General features: G+C 46.4%; 1 protein-coding gene across 6 annotated transcripts in view; it reads left to right on the top strand.

Annotated features, from left to right (window-relative positions):
• Positions 1-22,215, top strand: part of PATJ (PATJ crumbs cell polarity complex component) — a 328,942-nt gene that overhangs the window by 261,591 nt on the left and 45,136 nt on the right. For 5 of the 6 annotated variants that reach the window (XM_040360804.1, XM_040360805.1, XM_040360807.1 and 2 more), the window contains 6 exons: positions 138-230; positions 13,970-14,041; positions 15,630-15,747; positions 15,831-15,967; positions 17,034-17,117; positions 21,294-21,487. In XM_040360804.1, the coding sequence (XP_040216738.1) occupies positions 138-230; positions 13,970-14,041; positions 15,630-15,747; positions 15,831-15,967; positions 17,034-17,117; positions 21,294-21,487 (698 nt within the window). The remainder of the gene's footprint in view (positions 1-137; positions 231-13,969; positions 14,042-15,629; positions 15,748-15,830; positions 15,968-17,033; positions 17,118-21,293; positions 21,488-22,215) is intronic. The other variant, XM_040360806.1, reaches the window with a different exon arrangement.

Genomic DNA, 22,215 nt, shown 5'->3' with positions numbered 1-22,215 from the left:
ATGATTGGCGCACTTTGCGTTTCATGAGACAGAAAGGCTTTTGTTTTTTTTTCTTATGAGATGTTTCCTGGATTTCATATCTGATTGCTCCTGCCGGGAATTGTTCTCAAGGTCAATGTGGTGATTTTTATTTCCAGGAGGCGCCCGGAGTCGCCGTTTCCAGCAGAGTAGATGACGCCGACTTGGTTGAACCCAGGAGAAGTTACACTGATTTGGAAACCAAAACAAGCGTGAGTGTTTTATGTATTCTACTTTCTAAAATCCTGACGCTAATCTTTGCTCTCATAAAAAAAAGCTAAAAAAATAAAATGTTCACTTTTTAGGCTGCAAGGTGTTTCTATTCTGCAAGCTTTACCAATAATGAATGTGAAATATTTAATGCAGGAGGGAAGCATTGAAGTGTCAGTCTTGTCACCGTTGAGTGTTCTCATTTCAGTACATTAGCTGTTGGCAGAAATAGTTCTTGGCACATTATTTTCTGCACTAAAAATATGTTGCATCCTTAACCACTTCATTACTGGGCACTTAAACCCCCTTCGTGCCCAGACCAATTTTCAGCTTTCAGCGCTGACGCATTTTGAATGACAATTGCGCGGTCATACAACACTGTACCCAAATTATATTTTTATAATTTTTTCCCCACAAATAGAGCTTTCTTTTGGTGGTATTTGATCACCTCTGCGATTTTTTATTTTTTGCGCTATAAACATAAAAAAAATGAAAATTTTGAGGAAAAAACACAATTTTTTACTTTTTGTTATAATAATATCCCAATTTCTAAAAAAATAAAATAAAATTTCCCTCGGTTTAGGCCGATACGTATTCTTCTACATATTTTTGTTAAAAAAAATTCGCAATAAGCGTATATAGATTGGTTTGCGCAAAACTTAAAGCGCCTACAAAATAGGGGATAGATTTATGATTTATTTTTTTACTAGTATTGCGGCGATTTGCGATTATTTTTTTTTGTGTCAGGTCTGCGATATTGCGGCGGACGTATCGGACACTTTTGACACATTTTTGGGACCATTCACATTTATACAGCGATCAGTGCTATAAAAATGCACTAATTACTGTATAAATGTGACTGGCAGGGAAGGGGTTAACACTAGGGGGCGAGGAAGGAGTTAAATGTATTCCCTGGGTGTGTTCTAACTGTGTGGGGGGAGGGGGGGTGACTGGGGGAGGTGACCGATGCTGTGTCCTTATGTACAAGGGACACAGCATCGGTCTCCTCTCTCCCTGACAGGACGGGGAGCTTTGTGTTTACACACACAGAGCTCCACGTCCCTGCTGTCACCGCCGATCGCGGGTGTCTGGAGGACATCACGGCCGCCAGGCACACGCATCGGCTCCCGAGCGATGCGCCGGACACGTTGTTTCCCCGCTGCGCGCCCCCGGCGGCGCGCACGGGGAATGACAACAATAGGACGTCCAAAGACGTCCACTCGGCACTTGAGAGCCGCGCTGTGGACGTCTTTCGTCCATAGCGCGGATCCCAAGTGGTTAACACAGTGCAGATCTAGACAGGGCAGGAGACCCGATATATTTTCTGCTGCATCTTAGTAATACCTACAGGAATTTTGGGGCTCCTTACACAGCTTTAGGCAGGGCCCCCCTGGAGCAGAGAACCGGGGGGGGGGGGGGGGCTCCATCGTGCCCCTTACAATGTAATGCAAAAAAAAAAACGGGAGGGGGGGGGGCTGGGCCTGTAAGGGGCCCTGGGGACCATTGAGCCCCTTACAGGTGTAATGCAAAAAATAAATACATTTAAAAGAAAATTATAAAAACCGGGAGGGGGGCCATCCAGGCCTGTAAGGGGTTCTGGGGACCATCGGCCCCTTACAGGTGTAATGCTTTAAAACAAATGTGCATTTAAAGATGTAATAATGGGTCCAGAGCCGCATTCATTTGTGTCTTTTATTATATCTTTCACACTGAAGCGTTTTTACAGCGTTTTAGCGTTAAAAATAGCGCTATTAAAACGCTCATAAAACGCTCTCCATGCATCTCGATGGACCCTTTCACACTGAGTCCTGCAAGCAGCATCTTTGGAGCAGCTTTTGGGTGCTAAAAAAACGCTCCAAAAACGCCCCTCTCCATTGAAATGAATTGAAAAGCGCTGTAAAAACGCCTTACCCTTTCACACTGAGGCACTGCAAAAACACCCTAAGACGTTAGGGTCTTAGCGGTGCTTTACCAGCTTTTTTGGGCGCTGGCAGTGTGAAAGGGCTCTGAAAGCACTCGGCCATTCACATTGGGATTGCAAATGAGGCTTCTTTCAGGTGCTTTACAGGCTTTTTTTTTTTTAATGCCAAAGCGCCCGAAAAACGCCCCAGTGTAAAAGGGGCCTTAAAGTGAACTTTGCCAATGTAGGACATAGCAGCAGGCTTAGATGCCTCCCTTTCAGTGTTTCCATTAAATGCCAGTGATACGAAAAGGTCCCCCCACTGTCCATCGGCATTTACCCCATTGGCGGCGGAGTAGTGGTGGGCACAGAGCGGTGGGCACATTGGGCAGGGGATCAGGCTGTTGGGGGCATCTGGCAGCGACTCATATTTACTCTTCTCTTCTGAGATCATGGTGGCTTGCCACATGCGTTTCCTCCCCTCCTCCTAGGCTTCCAATAGGATTGCCTGACCTTTCAGCCAATCGGGAAACCGGTATCAGACCCACGCTTCCTAATTGGCGGAAAGGCGATTCAGTGTTAGAAAAGCAAATGAATATTCGCTTTTCTAACACACCTGGGTGGGCTCCGAGTGCAATGCTCTGCGCTCCGAGTCCACCCTATGTTGAAGCCTATTAGAGCCTCTGGGCCGAATTCACAAAGAGTTACGCCTACGCCGACGTAACTGGGAATCTAAGCCGTCGTAAGTTTAAGTCTATGCTCAAACTGAGATACACTTAAACCTAGCTAACATACGACGGCCTGCGCCGTCGTATCTTAGGGTGCAATTTTCCCGCTGGCCGCAAGGTGGCGCTTCCGTTGATTTCGGCGTAGAATATGTAAATGACTAGATACGCCGATTCACGAACGTACGCTTGCCCGTCGCAGTAAAGATACGCCGTTTCCGTAAGAGATGCGCCGCATAAAGATAAAGCTGCCCCCTAGGTGGCTTAGCCAATGTTAAGTATGGCGTCGTTCCCGCTTCGAAATTTGAAAATTTTACGTCGTTTGCGTAAGTCGTCCGTGAATGGGGCTGGACGTAATTTACGTTCACTTCGAAACCAATACGTCCTTGCAGCGTACTTTGGAGCAATGCACACTGGGATATGTATACGGACGGCGCATGCGCGGTTCGTAAAAAACGTCAATCACGTCGGGTCACCAATAATTTACATAAAACACGCCCCCTCATTTGAATTAGGCGCGCTTACGCCGGCCCCATTTACGCTACGCCGCCGTAACTTAGGAGGCAAGTGCTTTGTGAATACAGCACTTGCCTCTCTGACTTACGGCGGCGTAGCGTAAATACGGTACGCTACGCCACCGTAAAAATGCGCGGATCTACGTGAATCCGGGCCTCTGTCTCTAATCGGGTGCTTAAAAATAAAAACTCCCCCTCCGCTGTAATTCAGGCACCCGGCGTCCTGAAAGGAGCCAGGCGCATGGATAGGGGTGGCCGCGGCGACTGTGCATAGATTAATGCAATGCATGAATCTATCCATTAAACATATAAGGGGTTGGCGTGGATAGAGAGGGGTGTGGCCTTAATGGACGGGCCGCCCTGGCTGTGTCTAAAATAAGACATGCAGTGAAAACTGGAAAAGATTCTAAATTTTTTAATTTTCATGTCCATGAGGGGGTAAAGGAGGAACCAATGAAGGCAAAATATAAGCAGATTAGACTTCAGCTTTATGAAAGCCTTGGTAACATGTAATTCGATGAAGACCTTTCAGATGTTCTTTCAGGATTAAGCCACAAATCTGGACGGTACAATAAAGGGATTAGACCATTCCGGTACCCTTCACAAATGACTGGTGCAAGGCAGTAATATGTGTAAGAAGATGACAGTGCGGCGCGTTGTGGGCGGTATCAGGAAAGATTCCAGCTGCTCCTTGGAGACTTATAAATGTCGCTCAATGGTTCCTGATAGTGTGAGAATACACACAATTATCCTCCGCAGTCACCGGGGATGTGGGGGCTGATTGAAGCTCATTTTGCCCTTTATGACTGCAATGAGCAGGTCTAGTAAGTCTTAATTACACAAGTCTGGTTTTACTGGAAAACTGAATCCATACAGGGAAGATATTCAACCTTACTGATGTTTTACCCTGGTTCTCCTCCTTCTTGGAAAACCGATCACAAATAGTGAAACTGGGGTCTTTCACTTCTGAAAAACGTACGGTGTCATGCGGAGTCCCTCAGGGATCTCCCTTGTCGCCCGTATTGTTTAATATCTATCTTCGCCCTCTCTTTGAAATCATCAGTAACCAGAAGTTACTTTACCACTCCTATGCAGACGACACACAACTGTATTTCCGCATCTGCAACAAAAAGGATCATTCTCTTGGACTAGAGAAATGCCTCACTCTAATAGATAACTGGATGACAAACAGTTATCTTAAACTCAATGGTTCGAAAACAGAACTTCTCCTGTTTCACGCTAACCGGAAAAATCACCCCGCGTCAACATGGACTCCCCCACCCATTCTGGGTAAAACTATCACCCCCAGCACCAAAGTCACAAGTCTCGGAGTCATTTTCGATACCTACATGACAATGGATGCACAAATAGGGTCAGTAGTCAGCGGATCCCACCATCTGCTGCGCCTACTACGCAGACTCACGCCCTTCACCCCGAAAGAGGACATTGCAGTCGTGGTGGGAACAATCATCAATTCCAGACTCGACTACGCAAATGCCCTCTATCTAGGACTCCCCAAATACCAAATCACTCGTCTGCAAGTCGTTCAAAATACGGCCGCTAGACTAGTGACTGGGAAAAAAACATGGGAATCAATCTCACCTTCACTGAGATCCCTTCATTGGTTGCCGGTAAAAGACAGAATCACTTTCAAGGCACTCTGCCTAATACATAAGTGTATTCAAGGCAACGCCCCCCAATATCTATGCGAAAAAATAAAAGCCCATAACCCCAATCGCATTCTGCGATCCACCAATCAAAACCTCCTCCAGATACCCAAAGCCAGATACAAGTCCAAAGGAGATCGAAGATTTGCAGTCCAGGGACCTCGCCTGTGGAATGCACTACCAACCACCATCCGACTGGAGCCGGACCACTTGGCCTTCAGGAGAAAGATTAAAACCCATCTCTTCTGAGGTCAATGGGTTCCTTACCCATGAAATGGATACAGCGCCCAGAGGCGATTCAGTTCGCATGTGTTGCGCTTTACAAGTCTCTCTCTCTCTCTCTCTCTCTCTCTCTCTCTCTCACAGCCTAGCAAATGTGAGCCCCTTCATTGGATGGGTAATTTGGAGTAGTTACATTAAAGAGGAGCTTCAGCCAGGGGATAGTGTCTGTTCCTTGCTCCTCTTTGAAAGTCTGGCACATACACCAATATCACATGACAAAGATATTGGTGGCACATCTGCATACACAGAGCAGTCCTGTGCATCCACAAGCACTGCTCATTTCTGTTATCCAACCTTTATATAGACCTGCGACAAGACCTGTTGCTACAGGACAGGCAAAACAAACAATTGCTTGGGGCCCCCAACTTTCCCTTCCCAGGATGTAGCGTGGCCGATCTCCTCTTCCTTCCACCTGGAGTCCTGTCAGTCCGGCCAGGTACCGCGCGTGGTACAGGAGATTCAGTTTCCTGTTCCCGGCCGGACTGACAGGAAGTGCACACTGAGTGCTCACTTCTTTTCAGTCCGGCCGGGAAGACAGGAAACTGAATCTCCTGTACCGCACGGTACCCGGGCACTATCTGATAGGGGACTGGGGAAGAGGCAGGGGGAAGAGGAGCTTGGCCACGCTACAGCTGCAGCCTACAGGGAAGAAGGGGAGGCAAGAATAGAAAAAAAAATTGTGTAGCGTTAACGTAGGCTTTGCATGTGGGGGGGGGTGCTTGGGGGCCCCCATTTTGCTTGGGGCCCCCAAATTCCTTCAAACGGCCCTGCCTGCGACGCGTATGCACACATGTGGAATCTCGCAGCATGCAGGTGCCTCACAACCAAACACTGCATCCTGGGATGTCTACATCACACATTCCAGGATGCAGTTTTTTGCTGCAAGTAGGGCCGCTGATAGGGGGGGACCATCAGCCCTCCTGTAGGGGACCCGGGCGCACAGGGGGCCCCGAACAGCAGGAGGAATCGGCGTGGATGGGTAGAGGGGCAATGACAGAAAGATGCCCTGTGCTGCTCTCTGCAGCAGCTAAAAGACAGTTTCTCTCCCTCCTGCCAGCATTTAGCTGCTGCAGGGAGAGACACAGACACAGGGCATCGTTCCTGTAATTGCTTCCCCTGCACCAATCCCCCTCCCTGTTCTGCCTACTTCTTTCTCCCCCCCCCCACCGTATGCCCTCCTTTCACTTTGCCATGCCCCCCTCCCACGGCACTGCCGGCTTCCCTGTCCTGTAAAAAAAAAAAAAACGTAAAAATAATAATGTTTAACCATTGTAAAAAATAAAATAATTTAAAAAATGTAATAAAAATAATTAAAGGGCTAGTTCACAACGGTTCTCTATTATGTTTGCTTACGCTAATAACGATTTTAGTGTATTTTTAGTGAAAATATTGTTTCTTTATCGTACATCACGGGACACAGAGCGGCATATTCATTACTATATGGGTTATATGGAGTACCTTCAGGTGATGGACACTGGCAATCTCAAAAACAGGAAGTGCCCCTCCCTATATAACCCCCTCCCATAGGAGGAGTACCTCAGTTTTTACGCCAGTGTCTTAGGTGTTGGTCATGGTTTAGCTTGCCTCCACATCCTTGGGATTAAGGTGGGCTAACCGGTTCTGTCCAAAGGCCTCAGTGCTAAAGTGGTCAGCAACCGGACCCCAAACCATTGGGGTATAGCCCATAATGCTTTCTGTCACGGAGAGCTGGACCCTGGGCCCAGAACTTAGAAACCTTTGGGGGCCTAATGTTTCTGTTGCCAGAGTGCTATATGGGCCCAGGACAGTGGATCCTTCATAGGAACCCAGGGCCTGAAGGTCTAGACGCCCCACGGAGATGGGGGAAGATTGGACCTCTTGCTGTGCAAAGTCCTGCGGCATGGAGCAGGTAAGTGAAGGGAAACTTGCGGAACTTGGTTCGCAGCAGGTTTTTTCCTGGGGGGAAGGTCACAGTGGGACATGCCTATGGTTATGCGCTGCATCTGGCAAGGTGAGTCACATATCTTAGGATAGGATGACTGTATGTATATATTCCCCATAATCGTGACCTCCCTGGTAGTATTGCAACTGTGCTAGAAAGCATTGAAAAGGGGCCTGTGTGTTTAGTGACAATTCTCTTTAAGAGAAGCCCCTGGGAATCTATTGAGGTTTCTTATGAAAGGGAGTGAATGCTCCTACCTGCAAGCCTGCTCAGAGAGGTCCAGGCGGTTGCTGCAGGAAAAGATGCTGCTCTGTGGATCCTGGCCTGGACGGCAGGATCAGCCTCTGACCTCCTCGTGGGCCCCCTGCACCCCCCCGCCGGCGAGCGTGCACGCGTCCCCGTGATATGGGCGCAATTTCGCGCCGTTTTCTGAAGGGGAAGGGCGGGCCTGTAGGTAAAAGGAAGGGGCGGCCCTTCCAAAGGTTCCCAGCTCAGTGAAGTGTGGAACTGAGAGAGGAAGGACCAGAGCGGCAGCGTGGGGCGCCGAGGACACACAGTGGCCAAAGAAAAGTATTACAGTCTCCAAAGACTGTCTTTTACCCTAAAGATAGGGTTTCTTTTTCAGCAGTTTTTTGTTTGGCAAATACTACTAAAGGGGAACAGAATGGTTTTTCTTTCTTTGGTTTAAAAAAAACAAAAAAAAAACAAAAAAAAAAAAACAAACCAAGTTAATAAGAAAGAAGGCATTTTTTCCCCAGAAAGGTTTTGGGCAACAACTATTTATTTTCCCAAACACCGTTAAGTAGCGGGCGTACCCCAGTATTGTACCATGGCGTCTGGCTTAGAGGGTACAAGAGGTGGGGATTCCCCCAGAGGGTCTGAGGTCTCAGACAAAGGCATGCCGCTACTTTCCCCAGAGGGAACCTTGGTGGGACCATCGAGATCTGGAGCTGGAGCTGGCACGGGTCAGTCCAACCCTAGGGTGGTCACGGACGAGGTACTGTCCACCTCTCTAAAGGAGATGGAAAAAAGAATGGAAAAAATGATAGCCAAGGCTATGCGGGGCCGAAAACGGAATAGATCTCCGTCGCCCGAGTGTGAACCCTCAGATGAGGAGGTCCCTTCCGCAGAGGAATGGGAAGACCTCTTGGACAAGGACCAAGTAGGTTCAGGGATCGAGGATCCGGGTACGGAGGAGTCTGGCGCAGCCTCCCAAGGGGAGAGCTGGTGGGTTCAAGTTTTAACAGACTTGGTCCATAGGACGTTCAACTTGCCAGTACCAGATCTCCAAGTATCAACGGTCTCAGCTTTGGGCTCACTAAGAGCGCCTCAAACCAATGCGGTTTTTCCGATCCATCCTCTATTAGAGGAGGTTATGTTCCAAGATTGGGCCAAGCCAGATAGAATCTTTGTACCACCAAAAAGATTCTCTGCCTTATATCCTATGGAAGAGAAATTTTCCAAGAGATGGGCAGCCCCGGCTGTAGACGCAGCCATCTCATGTGTTAACAAATCTTTAACATGCCCTGTAGAAAACATACAGGTGTTCAAGGATCCGGTTGATAAACGCTTGGAAACGCTACTTAAAACCTCCTTCACTACTGCAAGGGCAGTAGTGCAGCCAGCTGTGGCTGCAATTGGGGTTGCACAAGCATTATCGGATCAAGCTAAGCAGATGCTTAAACTTATTTCTGCCCAGCAGGCAGAAGAATTTTCGGACGTCCCTAGGGCCATACGCTTTACGGTAGATGCGATTAAGGATTCGATCCAGCAAGCGTCACGTTTATCGTTATCCCTTATCCATATGAGAAGACTCTTATGGTTAAAGAGCTGGGAGGCAGAGCCCCCATGCAAGAAGCTCCTGGTAGGGTTCCCCTTCCATGGAGGACGACTCTTCGGAGAAGACCTGGACAAATACATCCAGACCATTTCAAGCGGAAAAAGTACTCTTTTGCCCACCAAGAAGAAGTTTCGGGGGCCTGCGTTTAAACGACAGTACTCCCCTGGGCAGGGGCCCTCCAATACCAAACAGTATCGACGGCCTCCTGCAAGATCAAATTTTAACAAATCGCAGGGACAGGCCGGCGCAGGCAAGAAGCAGTGGTTTCGCAAGCCAGCAAAGCCAGCCCCCAAGCCGGCCTTATGAATGGGCGCCCCCACCCTCGAAGGTGGGGGGAAGGCTGCGTCTCTTTGCAGAGGTTTGGGAGGCCAGCATTCCCGACAGATGGGTACGGTCCTCCGTGGCTACAGGCTACAAACTAGACTTCCTAAAGTTTCCTCCTCCTCATTTTCAGGAGTCAAGAGTACCAAACGATCCGAAGAAGGGAGCCGCATTAATAGCGGCATTGAATTATCTACTCTCTCAGGAGGTAATAGTAGAGGTACCAGTCCAAGAACAGGGGCTAGGTTTCTACTCCAACCTATTCATCATCCCAAAGCCCAACGGCGATGTCAGGCCAATTTTGGACTTAAAAATGGTGAATGCATACCTAAAGGTCCGCTCAGCAGTTGCCGCACTTCAGAAGGACGATTTTATGGCATCCATAGACATAAAGGATGCTTACCTTCATGTTCCAGTTTACCAGCCACATCAAAGATTTCTACGCTTCTCGGTGGCTCTACGTCATTTCCAATTCATGGCGCTTCCCTTCGGGTTGGCTACGGCCCCCCGGGTGTTCACGAAGGTCCTAGCTCCAATCCTAGCCAATCTAAGGATTCAAGGGGTCACGATCCTAGCATACCTGGACGACCTCCTAGTCATAGATCACTCGTCTCCTGGCTTGGAACGAGCAGTGGCCCTCACAGTTCAGTACCTCGAGAGGTTCGGCTGGGTCCTAAATCGAGAAAAATCAGCATTCCAGCCCACAAGGCAGTTGGAATATCTCGGCATGAGATTAGACACAGAACAACAGAGGGTGTTTCTGCCTCTGATAAAAGTCAAAGCCATCAAGGAATCAATCCTACTGGTTCTAAGCAAGAAGGAACCAACTGTTCGCCTATGTATGCGGTTACTAGGCAAGATGGTGGCCACATTCGAGGCGGTACCGTACGCCCAGAGCCACACTAGCATCCTGCAGGCAGCCATCCTGTCAGCCTGGAGCAGGAGGCCACAGGCCTTAGATATCCCTTTGCCGCTCTCATCAAGAGTCCGACAAAGTCTGTGTTGGTGGTTAGACCCTCAGAATCTACTGAAGGGGAAGTCTTTCAGCCCAGTGGCTTGGAAGATAGTAACCACAGACGCCAGCCTAACAGGCTGGGGAGCAATTTTGGATGGTTGCACTCGCCAAGGCACTTGGGCAAAGCCAGAGAAGCAGTTGCCCATCAACATCTTGGAGCTCAGAGCTGCTCGACTAGCCCTCAGGGCTTGGACGTCCAAGTTGCAGGGGTTCCCGGTGAGAATTCAATCGGACAATGCCACGGCAGTGGCATACATAAATCACCAAGGGGGAACCAAGAGTCAAGCCGCTCAGAGAGAGGTTAGCTTGATTCTCCTATGGGCAGAAGCTCATGTGCCCTGCATATCGGCAATATTCATTCCAGGAGTGGACAACCTTCAGGCGGACTTTTTAAGTCGCCAGACTCTGTTGCCGGGGGAATGGTCTCTACATCCACAGGTCTTTCAGACACTCTGCCAGAGATGGGGAGTGCCGGACGTGGACGTCATGGCATCAAGACTCAACAAGAAGCTAGACAGGTTCATATCCCGCTCAAGGGATCCGATGGCCTGCGGAACCGATGCGCTGGTTTGCCCTTGGCATCAGTTCAAACTACTTTATGCTTTTCCCCCGCTCCAGTTACTACCCCGCCTACTACGCAGGATCAGGGTGGAGCACATACCAGTCATCCTGGTAGCTCCATCATGGCCCAGAAGGGCATGGTATTCACTAATCCTAAAGATGGTAGTGGGAGACCCTTGGACTCTTCCTCTACGGCCAGACCTGCTATCGCAAGGTCCGATCCTCCACCCTGCCTTACGGCATTTAAATTTGACGGCCTGGAAGCTGAATCCCTGATTCTCAGGGGTAGAGGTCTGTCTCAGAAAGTAATCTCTACCCTAATCAGAGCCAGGAAACCGGTCTCTAGGGTGATTTATTACAGGGTCTGGAAGGCCTATGTAGGCTGGTGTGAGTCCAAGCGATGGCTTTCTCGCAAGTTTACCATCGATAGAGTATTACGTTTTCTCCAGCTAGGAGTGGATAAAGGACTGGCATTAAGCACAATCAAAGGACAGATTTCAGCTTTGTCCGTGTGGTTTCAGCGGCCGCTGGCCACCCACTCGCTAGTTAAGACCTTCCTTCAAGGGGTCTTACGTATTAATCCTCCAGTTAAATCCCCGCTTTGTCCGTGGGATTTAAATCTTGTTCTGTCAAGTTTACAGAAACAACCTTTTGAGCCGTTGGCTGAAATTCCTTTGGTTTTACTGACAAGGAAGTTAGTATTTTTGGTCGCCATAGTTTCCGCCAGAAGAGTATCGGAACTGGCAGCCTTTGGACGTAAGAAGGAATACTGATACAGCCTTTGGGCAGGCAGTGCTGCAGGCTGCAGTTTGAGACCCTCGGATTCCGGGGGGCTCCCTTTTGAGTTAAATTTAAAATGTAAAATTATTTTTTCTCAAATAAGTTGGATTTATTATGATTTGAGTATATCTCTAAATTAAATCCTTTTGTCTTAGGAAGATGTTCTCCCTCCCCTCATTGTAAGCATTGCTTTGGGACATCCCATATAGTAATGAATATGCCGCTCTGTGTCCCGTGATGTACGATAAAGAAAAAGAGATTTTTAATACAGCTTACCTGTAAAATCTTTTTCTTGGAGTACATCACGGGACACAGAGCTCCCACCCCTCTTTTGGGGACCATTTTGGGAGGCATACTGCTTGCTACAAAACTGAGGTACTCCTCCTATGGGAGGGGGTTATATAGGGAGGGGCACTTCCTGTTTTTGAGATTGCCAGTGTCCATCACCTGAAGGTACTCCATATAACCCATATAGTAATGAATATGCCGCTCTGTGTCCCGTGATGTACTCCAAGAAAAAGATTTTACAGGTAAGCTGTATTAAAAATCTCTTTTTTGTTATATTGGGGGTGAGGGGGCTTGTCAGGTAGGCTGTATGGGGGCCTGCAGTGCCGGCCCAAGACATTGTGCTGCCTGGTACCAAGAATGAAATGCTGCCCCCCCCCCCCCCAAAAAAAATGACGCCCACCAAAATGCCCCCACATCCATTATTTTATATCATGATAACTAAAGTGGACCTATCATGGCTCTATACATGTATATAGGAGTATAAAAAGGACCTGTTATGGCTCTATTCATGCAATTAACCCCACAGTGGAGCAGAGAGCGGAACAGGAGGAGCGGTCGGGCAGCAATTAGCCCCACAGTGGAGTGGAGAGTGGAGCTGGTGGAATGGGATGGCGTGCGGGCAGGAAATTTGCTGCCCCCCTGAAAGTGCTGCCTGGTACAATGGTACCATCGGGTCCCATGGTAGGGCCGGCCCTGGGGCCCTGTGATCTCTAACAGCAACCCTTGCTGTAAGGCACCTGCGTAGGCGTGTGCTTGGGCACACCATAATCACCCATAGATGCCAACTTTTTAAGGCCGGGTTCACACCGCCGCCGCAAGTGGCGAATAGCAGGGGTCCGGTGCGTGCTGGTTCACAGGTTCAGGTCCAATTTCAGCCTGAATAGGGAGCCAGTCACATTCTCCTGCTATGTGAATTGAATGCGGGGAAACACGCATTCAATTTGCCTAGGTGTGAAGCCGGCCTTCTGGATGAGACATGCACATTACTGGGACACATCTCCTCCCCCTACCTCCTCCCTTAATGCTATACCATACAAAGACATTTTAGACAATTGAGGGCTTCCAAGGTTGTGGTAATAGTTTGGGGAAGACCCTTTTCTTTTTCAGCATGGCTGGTCCCCTTGTGTGCAAAGCCAGCTCCATAAACACATGATTTGGTGTGGAGGAGCATCCTGATTGGAGCCCTGACTTCAACCCTACTGAACACCTACTGAATAGATGCCTATTGTGAGCCAGATCTTCTCACCCGTGACCCAACATCATTCTGACCTTGCCTAACAATATTTTGGCTGAAGGGGCAATGCCCGTGAGTTTGGAATGGGATGTCCAACAAGCTCATATTGATAGAGAGAAAAGATAACTGCTCAATAGTGATCAGAGAGCCCCTTCACTGGATCCAAACCATGGGTGCCGGCAATGCAATGGAAATGCAAGAATACGAAAGGAACTTGGACAGCCACACTCCAAAAAACTTTCCTTTTATTAAAATAAATGACAAAATAAACATGCCACAGCAAAAATTGTGACAAAACCAACGCGTTTCGCACTGTAGCTTCAGTGCTTAGTCAGCTAGTACTAGCTATGACTAAGCACTGAAGCTACAGTGCGAAACGCGTTTGTTTTGTCACAATTTTTGCTGTGGCATGTTTATTTTGTGATTTTTTTTTAATAAAAGGAACGTTTTTGAAATGCGGCTGTCCAAGTTCCTTTCGTATTCTTGCAAGCCCATATTGATGTGATGGTTGGGTGGCCCCAAACATCAGGTCATATATTGTATGTAGTGTGAGAGCCTACCTGAATGGATGTAAAATTAAATAGATTATTTAGGTAGATCCTCAAACTAGTTGTCTGGCAAAAAGTAACATTTGTTTATCTCCAATTTGTCAGAATTTAGGATAACGGGGGATTTTTTTTTTTTTTTTTCAGGAAAGTAAAGTGAAGTTCAACGACCAGATCCTGGAGGCAGTTGAGGAGAAGAATGTCTTCGATCACGAGGGGGTCTGTTTAAAATAAAGATCTCTATTTTTAAGGGGCCCAATATGTTTTGTAGAAAATTGCTATTTTATATTCTTTATGGATTTTTGTGCTCCACATCGCAATAAATAGACCATTGACACTCGGAGTTGGTTGCACCGGATGCCTCTTATGCCGCATACTCTACACACGGTCGGAAATTCCGCCAGCAAAAGTCCGATGTGAGCTTTTGGTCGAAGATTCCAACCGTGTGTAGGCTCCATCGGACTTTTGCTGTCGGAATTTCCGTTAACAAATAATTGAGAGCTGGTTCTCTACTTTTCTGACGGAAAAATTCCTATTGGAAAATCTGATCGTCTGTAGCAATTCCGACGCGCAAAATTCCGACGCATGCTCGGAAACGATTTGACGCATGCTCGGAAGCAATGAACTTAATTTTCTCGGCTTGTTGTAGTGTTGTACGTCACCGCGTTCTTGACGGTCGAAAGTTCAGAGAACTTTTGTGTGACCGTGTGTATGCAAGCCAAGCTTGAGTCGAATTTCGTGGGAAAAACCATCCAAGGCTTTTCCGACGGAAAATCCGATCGTGTGTACGCGGCATTAGACGCGCTTTTTCTTTTAAATGGGCAGAGTTTGGTTTGATTGGAGTGGTCCCTTCTTTGTATTGAGATATATATATATATATATATATATATATATATATATATATATATATATATATATATATATATATATATATAATTAGGGTTGTCCCGATACCACTTTTTTAGGACAGAGTACAAGTACCGATACTTTTTTTTCATGTACTCGCCGATACCGATTACTGATACTTTTTTTTTTTAAATGTATCCCCAAACGCAGCCATGTGTAGCCTTGCATCCCCAAATGCAGCCATGTGTAGCCTTGCATCCCCAAATGCAGCCATGTTTCCCCAAATGCAGCCATGTGTAGCCTTGCATCCCCAAATGCAGCCATGTGTCCCCAAATGCAGCCTTGTGTACCCAATTGTGTCCCCAAATGCAGCCTTGTGTCCCCAAATGCAGCCTTGTGTCCCCAAATGCAGCCATGTGTCCCCAATTGTAGCCATGTGTAGGTCCTCAGTGGCCTACGTAGGCAAAGAGATAGCCACGACCGCCGCCGCCGCCATCTAGTTGATCAACGTGCGGGGAACATAACAGCTTTAATTTCAATAGCTGTGTGTTGCGCGTCATCTTATATAGCCCCTCCCCCTTGTTCGGGCACTTTGATAGACAGATCACCCATCCAATACTGGGACAGATGATCTGTCTATCGAAGTGCCCGGACAAGGGGGAGGGGCTATATATGACGACGCACGGCGGGAACACACAGCTATTGAAATGAAAGCTGTCCATCTCTCTGCCCCCCTCTCAGCCCGCTCTCCACTCCCCAAAAAAGTATCGGGTGAAGCATCAGGAGCATTTGCGCGAGTACAACCCTTATATATATATATATATATATATATATATATATATATATATATATATATATATATATATATATATATATACACGTGTTTCAATAAATCTGTACTTTTTTCATACTGAGCTTTATCTCTGTATTCATATTTTTCATTTTATTCATGTGTGTGCAGCTCATCAGCCAGCTGAAACCACCTAAAACTAGCGCCAAGATACCGTACAGTGCCCAGGACATAGCGCTCACCCCGGCTCCAGCCTACATAATTCCGGATCCAGAGATCACTAACCAGAGTAAGAGGACCGTAGCGGCTTAAATTGCCCATGATGAGTTTGGCCTACTTCACTTGTACTAACTCCTCTTTACCTTTCTTTAGGGAACATCTCATCTCCGGTAGTACATTTTGACCCGGCAACATGTCCTATTATACCAGGGCAGGAAATGACCATCGAGATCTCCAAAGGTCGATCGGGCCTTGGACTCAGCATTGTGGGTGGGAAAGACACTCCGCTGGTAAGATTTTAGCCACAGGCACAACTGGTGTCAATGGACACGTCACATTTTAGGCATAAAAATGGAAAGAGGTGGGTCAGAGAGGGAACTAGATAAGCCCAGGCAGTCAGAGGCTGGAGAATTAATAAAGAAGACGGATTGCTAAAGGCAGATTTCTCTGACAGGCAGGAAAACAATCACTGCATAGTTTTTTGGTAAAGGTGAAATAACCCTTTAAAGGGGTTGTAAACCCTCAAGGTTTTTCACCCTAATGCATTCAAGTGGGAGGGGCATCAGAGTGCCCCCCTCCCACTTGTACTCACAGTTCTGAAGGCAGCTTCTCTTCCCCTCTCCAGTCATGTGATAAGGAGAGAGAGGAAGGAAAGTCTGCCAGCTGTCTATCTCCCCCTGCAGGCTGGAGGAAGCAGATAGCCTAATTCTCTTCCCAGCAAGTGTTGGGAGCTGCTCCTCCTGACGGGAGTGAAATCGCAATCACTCACTGTCAGAGAGGAGTGATGCCAAGATTGCACCTGACCGACCCACTGAGCCATCAGCCCACTGGGAAACTCCTGGTAGTCCCGATGGCCAGTACATGCCTGCAACTGACTGACCAGGGAGCTTGTATAGGCCCAATAGTAAGGAACAGAAATAACCATCCAGGTCATCTGGATGAAAGTATCCCCATTGATGGACATTGTTGTACCCATTAGATTAGAACCTTACAACATCTTGTAAAGTATTTAAGCGCCGCATCAAATGGCTTTTTTTCCGGCTGTCCTCAATACACGCCTCATTGAAATCTTTATTGCCGGCTAGTATCTAGCGGCATTTCAATGAGCCAGAACCCGAACGATAATCTTTTATGTTTCACGCCTTGTTTTCTGTAAAAATCTGGCCAGTAAAAGATGGATAGACTTGGGTTTTTGCCTTTGTGTATTTGCTGTGTTGTTGCCCAGCTCTGGGAATTTTCAGGTTTTATTGTACAATGGGTAGGAGTTTCCGTTTCAGAATTTTCATATATTGTTATTTTTGCACACAAATTACTGTACTTCTGTAAATCTGGGGTCTGGCTGTGTATGTTTTGCAGGAGGCGGTGGTAATACATGAAGTGTATGACGAAGGAGCTGCAGCTAGAGATGGGAGACTCTGGGCAGGTGATCAGATTCTTGAAGTAAGTGAGATCAATAAGTAGTTTGATTATCAGAAACTTTTGCTGTTGCTAATTATCTTATCGATATGTGTTTTTTAAAGTTTTGATAATCTGATTACTGTGTATAATTTGTAAACTATACTCAATAGTTTTTACTATACGTTTAGTTTTATGAAGGTTTTGCATCCTGCTTAGTAGTTTATCAAAGTCCTGGGGCCCCTGAGGTCCAACGGTGACCTCCAGAGATGGGGACAGCTGACATCCTTCGATGTAGAGTGGGTTACAAGGCATGGTGGTGTGATACATCTGGATAAAATTTCTATTTGATAAGTTGAGCTTATTCTTTTATTAGAACCACTAAAATGTTTCTCGGTTTATATTCCTTTAATTTCTTTTTATATTTTCATATTTCTTTTTATATATGCATATGTATGTATGAGAATGATCAATACTGCTTATTTTCCTTGATAAGTTTTATCAGATATTGTTTTAAAGTAATGAACTCAGCATTGAAAATACAAGGGAAAGCTGTTTTGTTCAGAAGCCTCTACATTTTCTCCTTCTGCTTCTCATCTTTCAAATGTGTGTTCGGCTCATCCCCCCCACTGCATTCCTAGAAAGCTTTTATTCCAAAACCCCCTTCTCGTCCCTTGCTCTGTATGGAAGAGGAAGTTACCCCTCCCCCCTTGTCTGCTTACTGAGAGAATTTTTTTTATGACACGTGGATTTGCAAGAAGAGCATGGAATGGACTTGTAAGGAGAAACCATCCCTATATAAACTGACCAATGAGGGTTCCCATGCTGAGTACAAGGGGGTGGGTGAAATGGGTGTGAAATGTATGGGTTGACCAATCAATGTATGCTTTGTGATTTCATATGGTAAATAAAACTAAAGTGAGGAGGGCTTGCTCTTCCTGTTTGGGACTGAAGCTGAAAGAGGTGAGATGTGAATCTTTTTTTTCTGTAGATTTGCACATATTTCACCATAGTAATTTGAATCAGGCGGCAGAAATGGGTAACCCTGAGATTGTATCAGGAAATCAATTAATTAATGAGTCTTCATCAGTGGGTGTAATGCAAAGTAGATTGATGGGCGCCAGACACTTCTTAAATGCAAAGAGATTTATTGTCTCTTAAAGCGGAGGTCCAAACAAAAATGCAACCTCCGCTTTTTGGAACCCTCCGGTGTCACATTTGGCACCTTTCAGGGGGGAGGGGGGTGCAGATACCTGCAGAATCTGCGGGGGTCTATGTCACTTCCCGCCCACTTAAGGACTGGCTCATGTACATACACGTTGGCACTTTAAAGATGAATATCTCGGTAACGGCAGCAGTTGCTGCCACAACCGAGATATTCATCTTTTTTCCGTGGCCGGTCCTGTAAACGATAATGGTGGTCTCCGCAGCGGATTTGCCGCAAGATCACAGTTATCGGCGGCGGGAGAGGGCCTCCCGCCGCTTTCCCGTACCCTCCGCCGCTTACCGGAGCCGTTGGTAGAGGCGGAGGCGATCAGTTCCTTCTCGCTGCTTGCCATGGATACGAGTGAGGGCAAGATTGCCCCCACCCGTCTCCATAGCATAGCAGAGCAGAAGTGACGTCAAAACGTTACTTCCACCCATGCGTCTTAAAGGCACATTTTTTTGTTGTCATTTTTTCAAATTACAATTTTTTTTTTTTTTTTATTGCATTTTAGTCTAAATATGAGATGTGAGGTCTTTTTGACCCCAGATCTCATATTTAAGAGGACCTGTCATGCTTTTTCCTATTATAAGGGATATTTACCTTCCTTGTAATAGGTATAAAAGTGACCCATTTTTTTTTTTTTTTAGTGTAAAAATAAATAAAATCAAGTAAAATAAATGAGAATTTTTTTTTTTTTAACCACTTGCTTACTGTGCACGTATACCCCCTTCCTGCCCAGGCGAAATTTCAGCTTCCGGCACTGCGTCGCTTTAACTTACAATTGCGCGGTCGTGTGATGTGGCTCCCAAACAAAATTGACGTCCTTTTTTTTCCCACAAATGGTGCTTTCTTTTGGTGGTATTTGATCGCCTGTGCGGTTTTTATTTTTTGGGCTATAAACAAAAAAAGAGCGACAATTTTGAAAGAAAACACAATATTTTTTACTTTTTGCTATAATATCCCATTTAAAAAAGAAAAAAAAAATTCTCAGTTTAGGCCGATACGTATTCTTCTACATATTTTTGGTAAGAAAAAAAAAAATCGCAATAACCGTATAGTGACTGGTTTGCTCAAAAGTTTTAGCGCCTACAAAATAGGGGACATAATTATGATTTTCTTTTATTATTTTTTTACTAGCGATTTTTATTGGGACTGCGACATTATGGCGGACACATCGGACACTTTTGACACATTTTTGGGACCATTCACATTTATACAGTGAACAGTGCTATAAATATGCATTGATTACTGTATAAATGTGACTGGCAGGGAAGGGGTTAACCACTAGGGGGCGGGGAAGGGGTTAAATGTGTTAGCCTAGTGAGTGATTCTAACTGTAGGGGGAGGGGGTGACTGGGCAGGTGACCGATCTGTGTCCCTATGTACAAGGGACACAGCATCGGTCTCCTCTCCCTGACAGGACGTGGATCTCTGTATTTACACACAGAGATCCACGGTCCTGCTCAGTTACTAAGCACGCGCATCGCGTTCCCAGTAACGCGACGGGTGCGCCCCCTAGCGGCTTTAAAAGACGAAGACCTAATTTGACGTCCTGTCACAATAACTGAGCTACCTTGTCACCGTCAATTGACGGCGGCTGGTAGTATAGTGGTTAAAGCACCCAGTCCTGACGAGCTCGCGCGCAAAAGCGAACACATACGTGAGTAGCGCCCGCATGTGAAAACGGTGTTCAAACCGCACAAGTAAGGTATTGCCGAGATCGTTGGAGCGAGAGCAATAATTCTAGCCCTAGACCTCCTCTGTAACTCAAAACATGCAACCTGTAGAATTTTTTAAACGTCGCCTATGGAGATTTTTAAGGGTAAAAGATTGACGCCATTCCACGAGCGGGCGCAATTTTAAAGCATGACATGTTGGGTATCCTTTTACTCGGCGTAACATTATCTTTCACAATATAAAAACAAATTGGGCTAACTTTACTGTTGTCTTATTTTTTAATTAAAAAAAGGGAATTTTTTTAAAAAACAGTGCACTTGTAAGACCGCTGCGCAAATACGGTGTGACAAAAAGTATTGTAATGACTGCCGTTTTATTCTCTAGGGTGTTAGAAAAAATAAATATAATGTTTGGGGGTTCTAAGTAATTTTCTAGCAAAAAAACCTGTTGTAAACACAAGGCCAGATTCTCATACATTTACGTTGCTCCTGGGCAGCGTAACGTATGTGATTTACGTTACACCGCCGCAGGTTTACAGCCTGATTCTCAAAAGAACATTCACCTGTAAACTTGCGGCGGTGTATCGTTAAATCGCTCGGCGCAAGCCCGCCCAATTCAAATGGGGCGGGCACCATTTAAATTAGGCGCGCTCCCGCGCCGAGCGTACTGCGCATGCTCCGTCGGGTAAATTACCCGACGTGCATTGCGCTAAATGACGTCGCCCCAACGTCATTTGCTTAGACGTTTACGTAAATGGCGTCCAGCGCCATTCACGGACGTCTTACGCAAACGACGCAATTATTTTTTAATTTGACGCGGGAACGACGGCCATACTTAACATTGGTTGCCCCTCCTAATAGCAGGGGCAACCTTACGCGTCGCGTACACTACGGAAACAACGTAAATTCTCAGCGTCGACCTCGCGTATGTTCGGGAATCTCGCGTAATTACCTCATTTGCATAGACGGGGAAAACGACGATGCGACACCTAGTGGCGGGAAAAAAAATTGCTTTTAAGATCTGACAGCGTAAGAGCCTTACGCCTGTCAGATCTAATGGGTATCTATGCGTAACTGATTCTAAGAATCAGTCGCATAGATACCCGGGGCCAGATGAGGAGTTACGCCGGCGCAAATGGTGTTGCGCCGTCGTAACGCCTTTGAGAATCTGGGCCACAGAGTCTAAAAAACAGGCTCGGGGCTTAAGTGGTTAACATAATAATGTGGTCCTATAATGCTGGGGTATGAATTTTAATACTACATTGATGTCATTCTGTGATCTGATTCTTTTAAGATACTCAGAATACACTGGCTGACTTGAAGGTTTTTTTTTTGCAGGTCAATGGCGTAGATCTTCGGAACGCCTCCCATGAGGAAGCCATCACGGCCCTCCGTCAGACCCCTCAGAGGGTGCAGCTGGTGGTATTTCGGGATGAGGCCCAGTACAGGGATGAAGACAATCTGGATATATTCCATGTGGAGCTACAAAAGAAAAGCGGGCGAGGTCTGGGGCTGAGCATTGTGGGGAAAAGGTATGATGGGCACCACCGATCTATCACTGTGCCTGCAACCGTGATCAATAATTAACTGATTTTGAAGAGGGCAGTTATAAAAAAAAATATGAATTTAGCTTTTATGACTATTGGCAGACATTTTTGTATGAGACTCTCCTTGTACCAACACAAGAGAATTCACTCATACACATGTGCAATTAGTTTCGTTCCGAATTAGTTTTTTAACGAATTTCGACAAATTTGTTCATTCGAATTTACGAAAACGCATTTAACACATTTCTTCGAAAATTCGTAAAGTCGAAATTCAAAAATCTGCAATAATTACAAACTATTAAAGTGGTTGTAAACCCGAAAAAAAAGAAAACACTGCAAGACAAAGGCATAATGAACTAGTAGGGATAGCCTACTAGCTCATTATGAATTACTTATCTTAGATCGAAGCCCCCGTAGCGGTCCTTGTCCTCGTCCCCCCCCCCCCCCCCTTTCGGCGGCCGACATCTTTCCCGGTGGGTTGCTTCCGGTTATTGCGGCTCCGGCACTGTGATTGGCTGGAGCAGCGATGACGTCACTCCCGCGCATGCGGCACACGGACCACATAGGTGCCATTTCTTCAGTTGGCCCCAATGCGCATATGCCGATGACATCGGCACATGCAGGGGACAGGGGAAATCTCCTAAACATGCAGGTTTAGGAGATATCCTGGGTAGCTACAGATAAGCCTTAATAAAGGTAAAAAAAAAAATCCT

This window comes from Rana temporaria, chromosome 7 (assembly GCF_905171775.1).
Source record: "Rana temporaria chromosome 7, aRanTem1.1, whole genome shotgun sequence".
NCBI classification, from domain to species: domain Eukaryota; kingdom Metazoa; phylum Chordata; class Amphibia; order Anura; family Ranidae; genus Rana; species Rana temporaria.
This window is presented reverse-complemented; position numbering and strand designations above follow the sequence as displayed.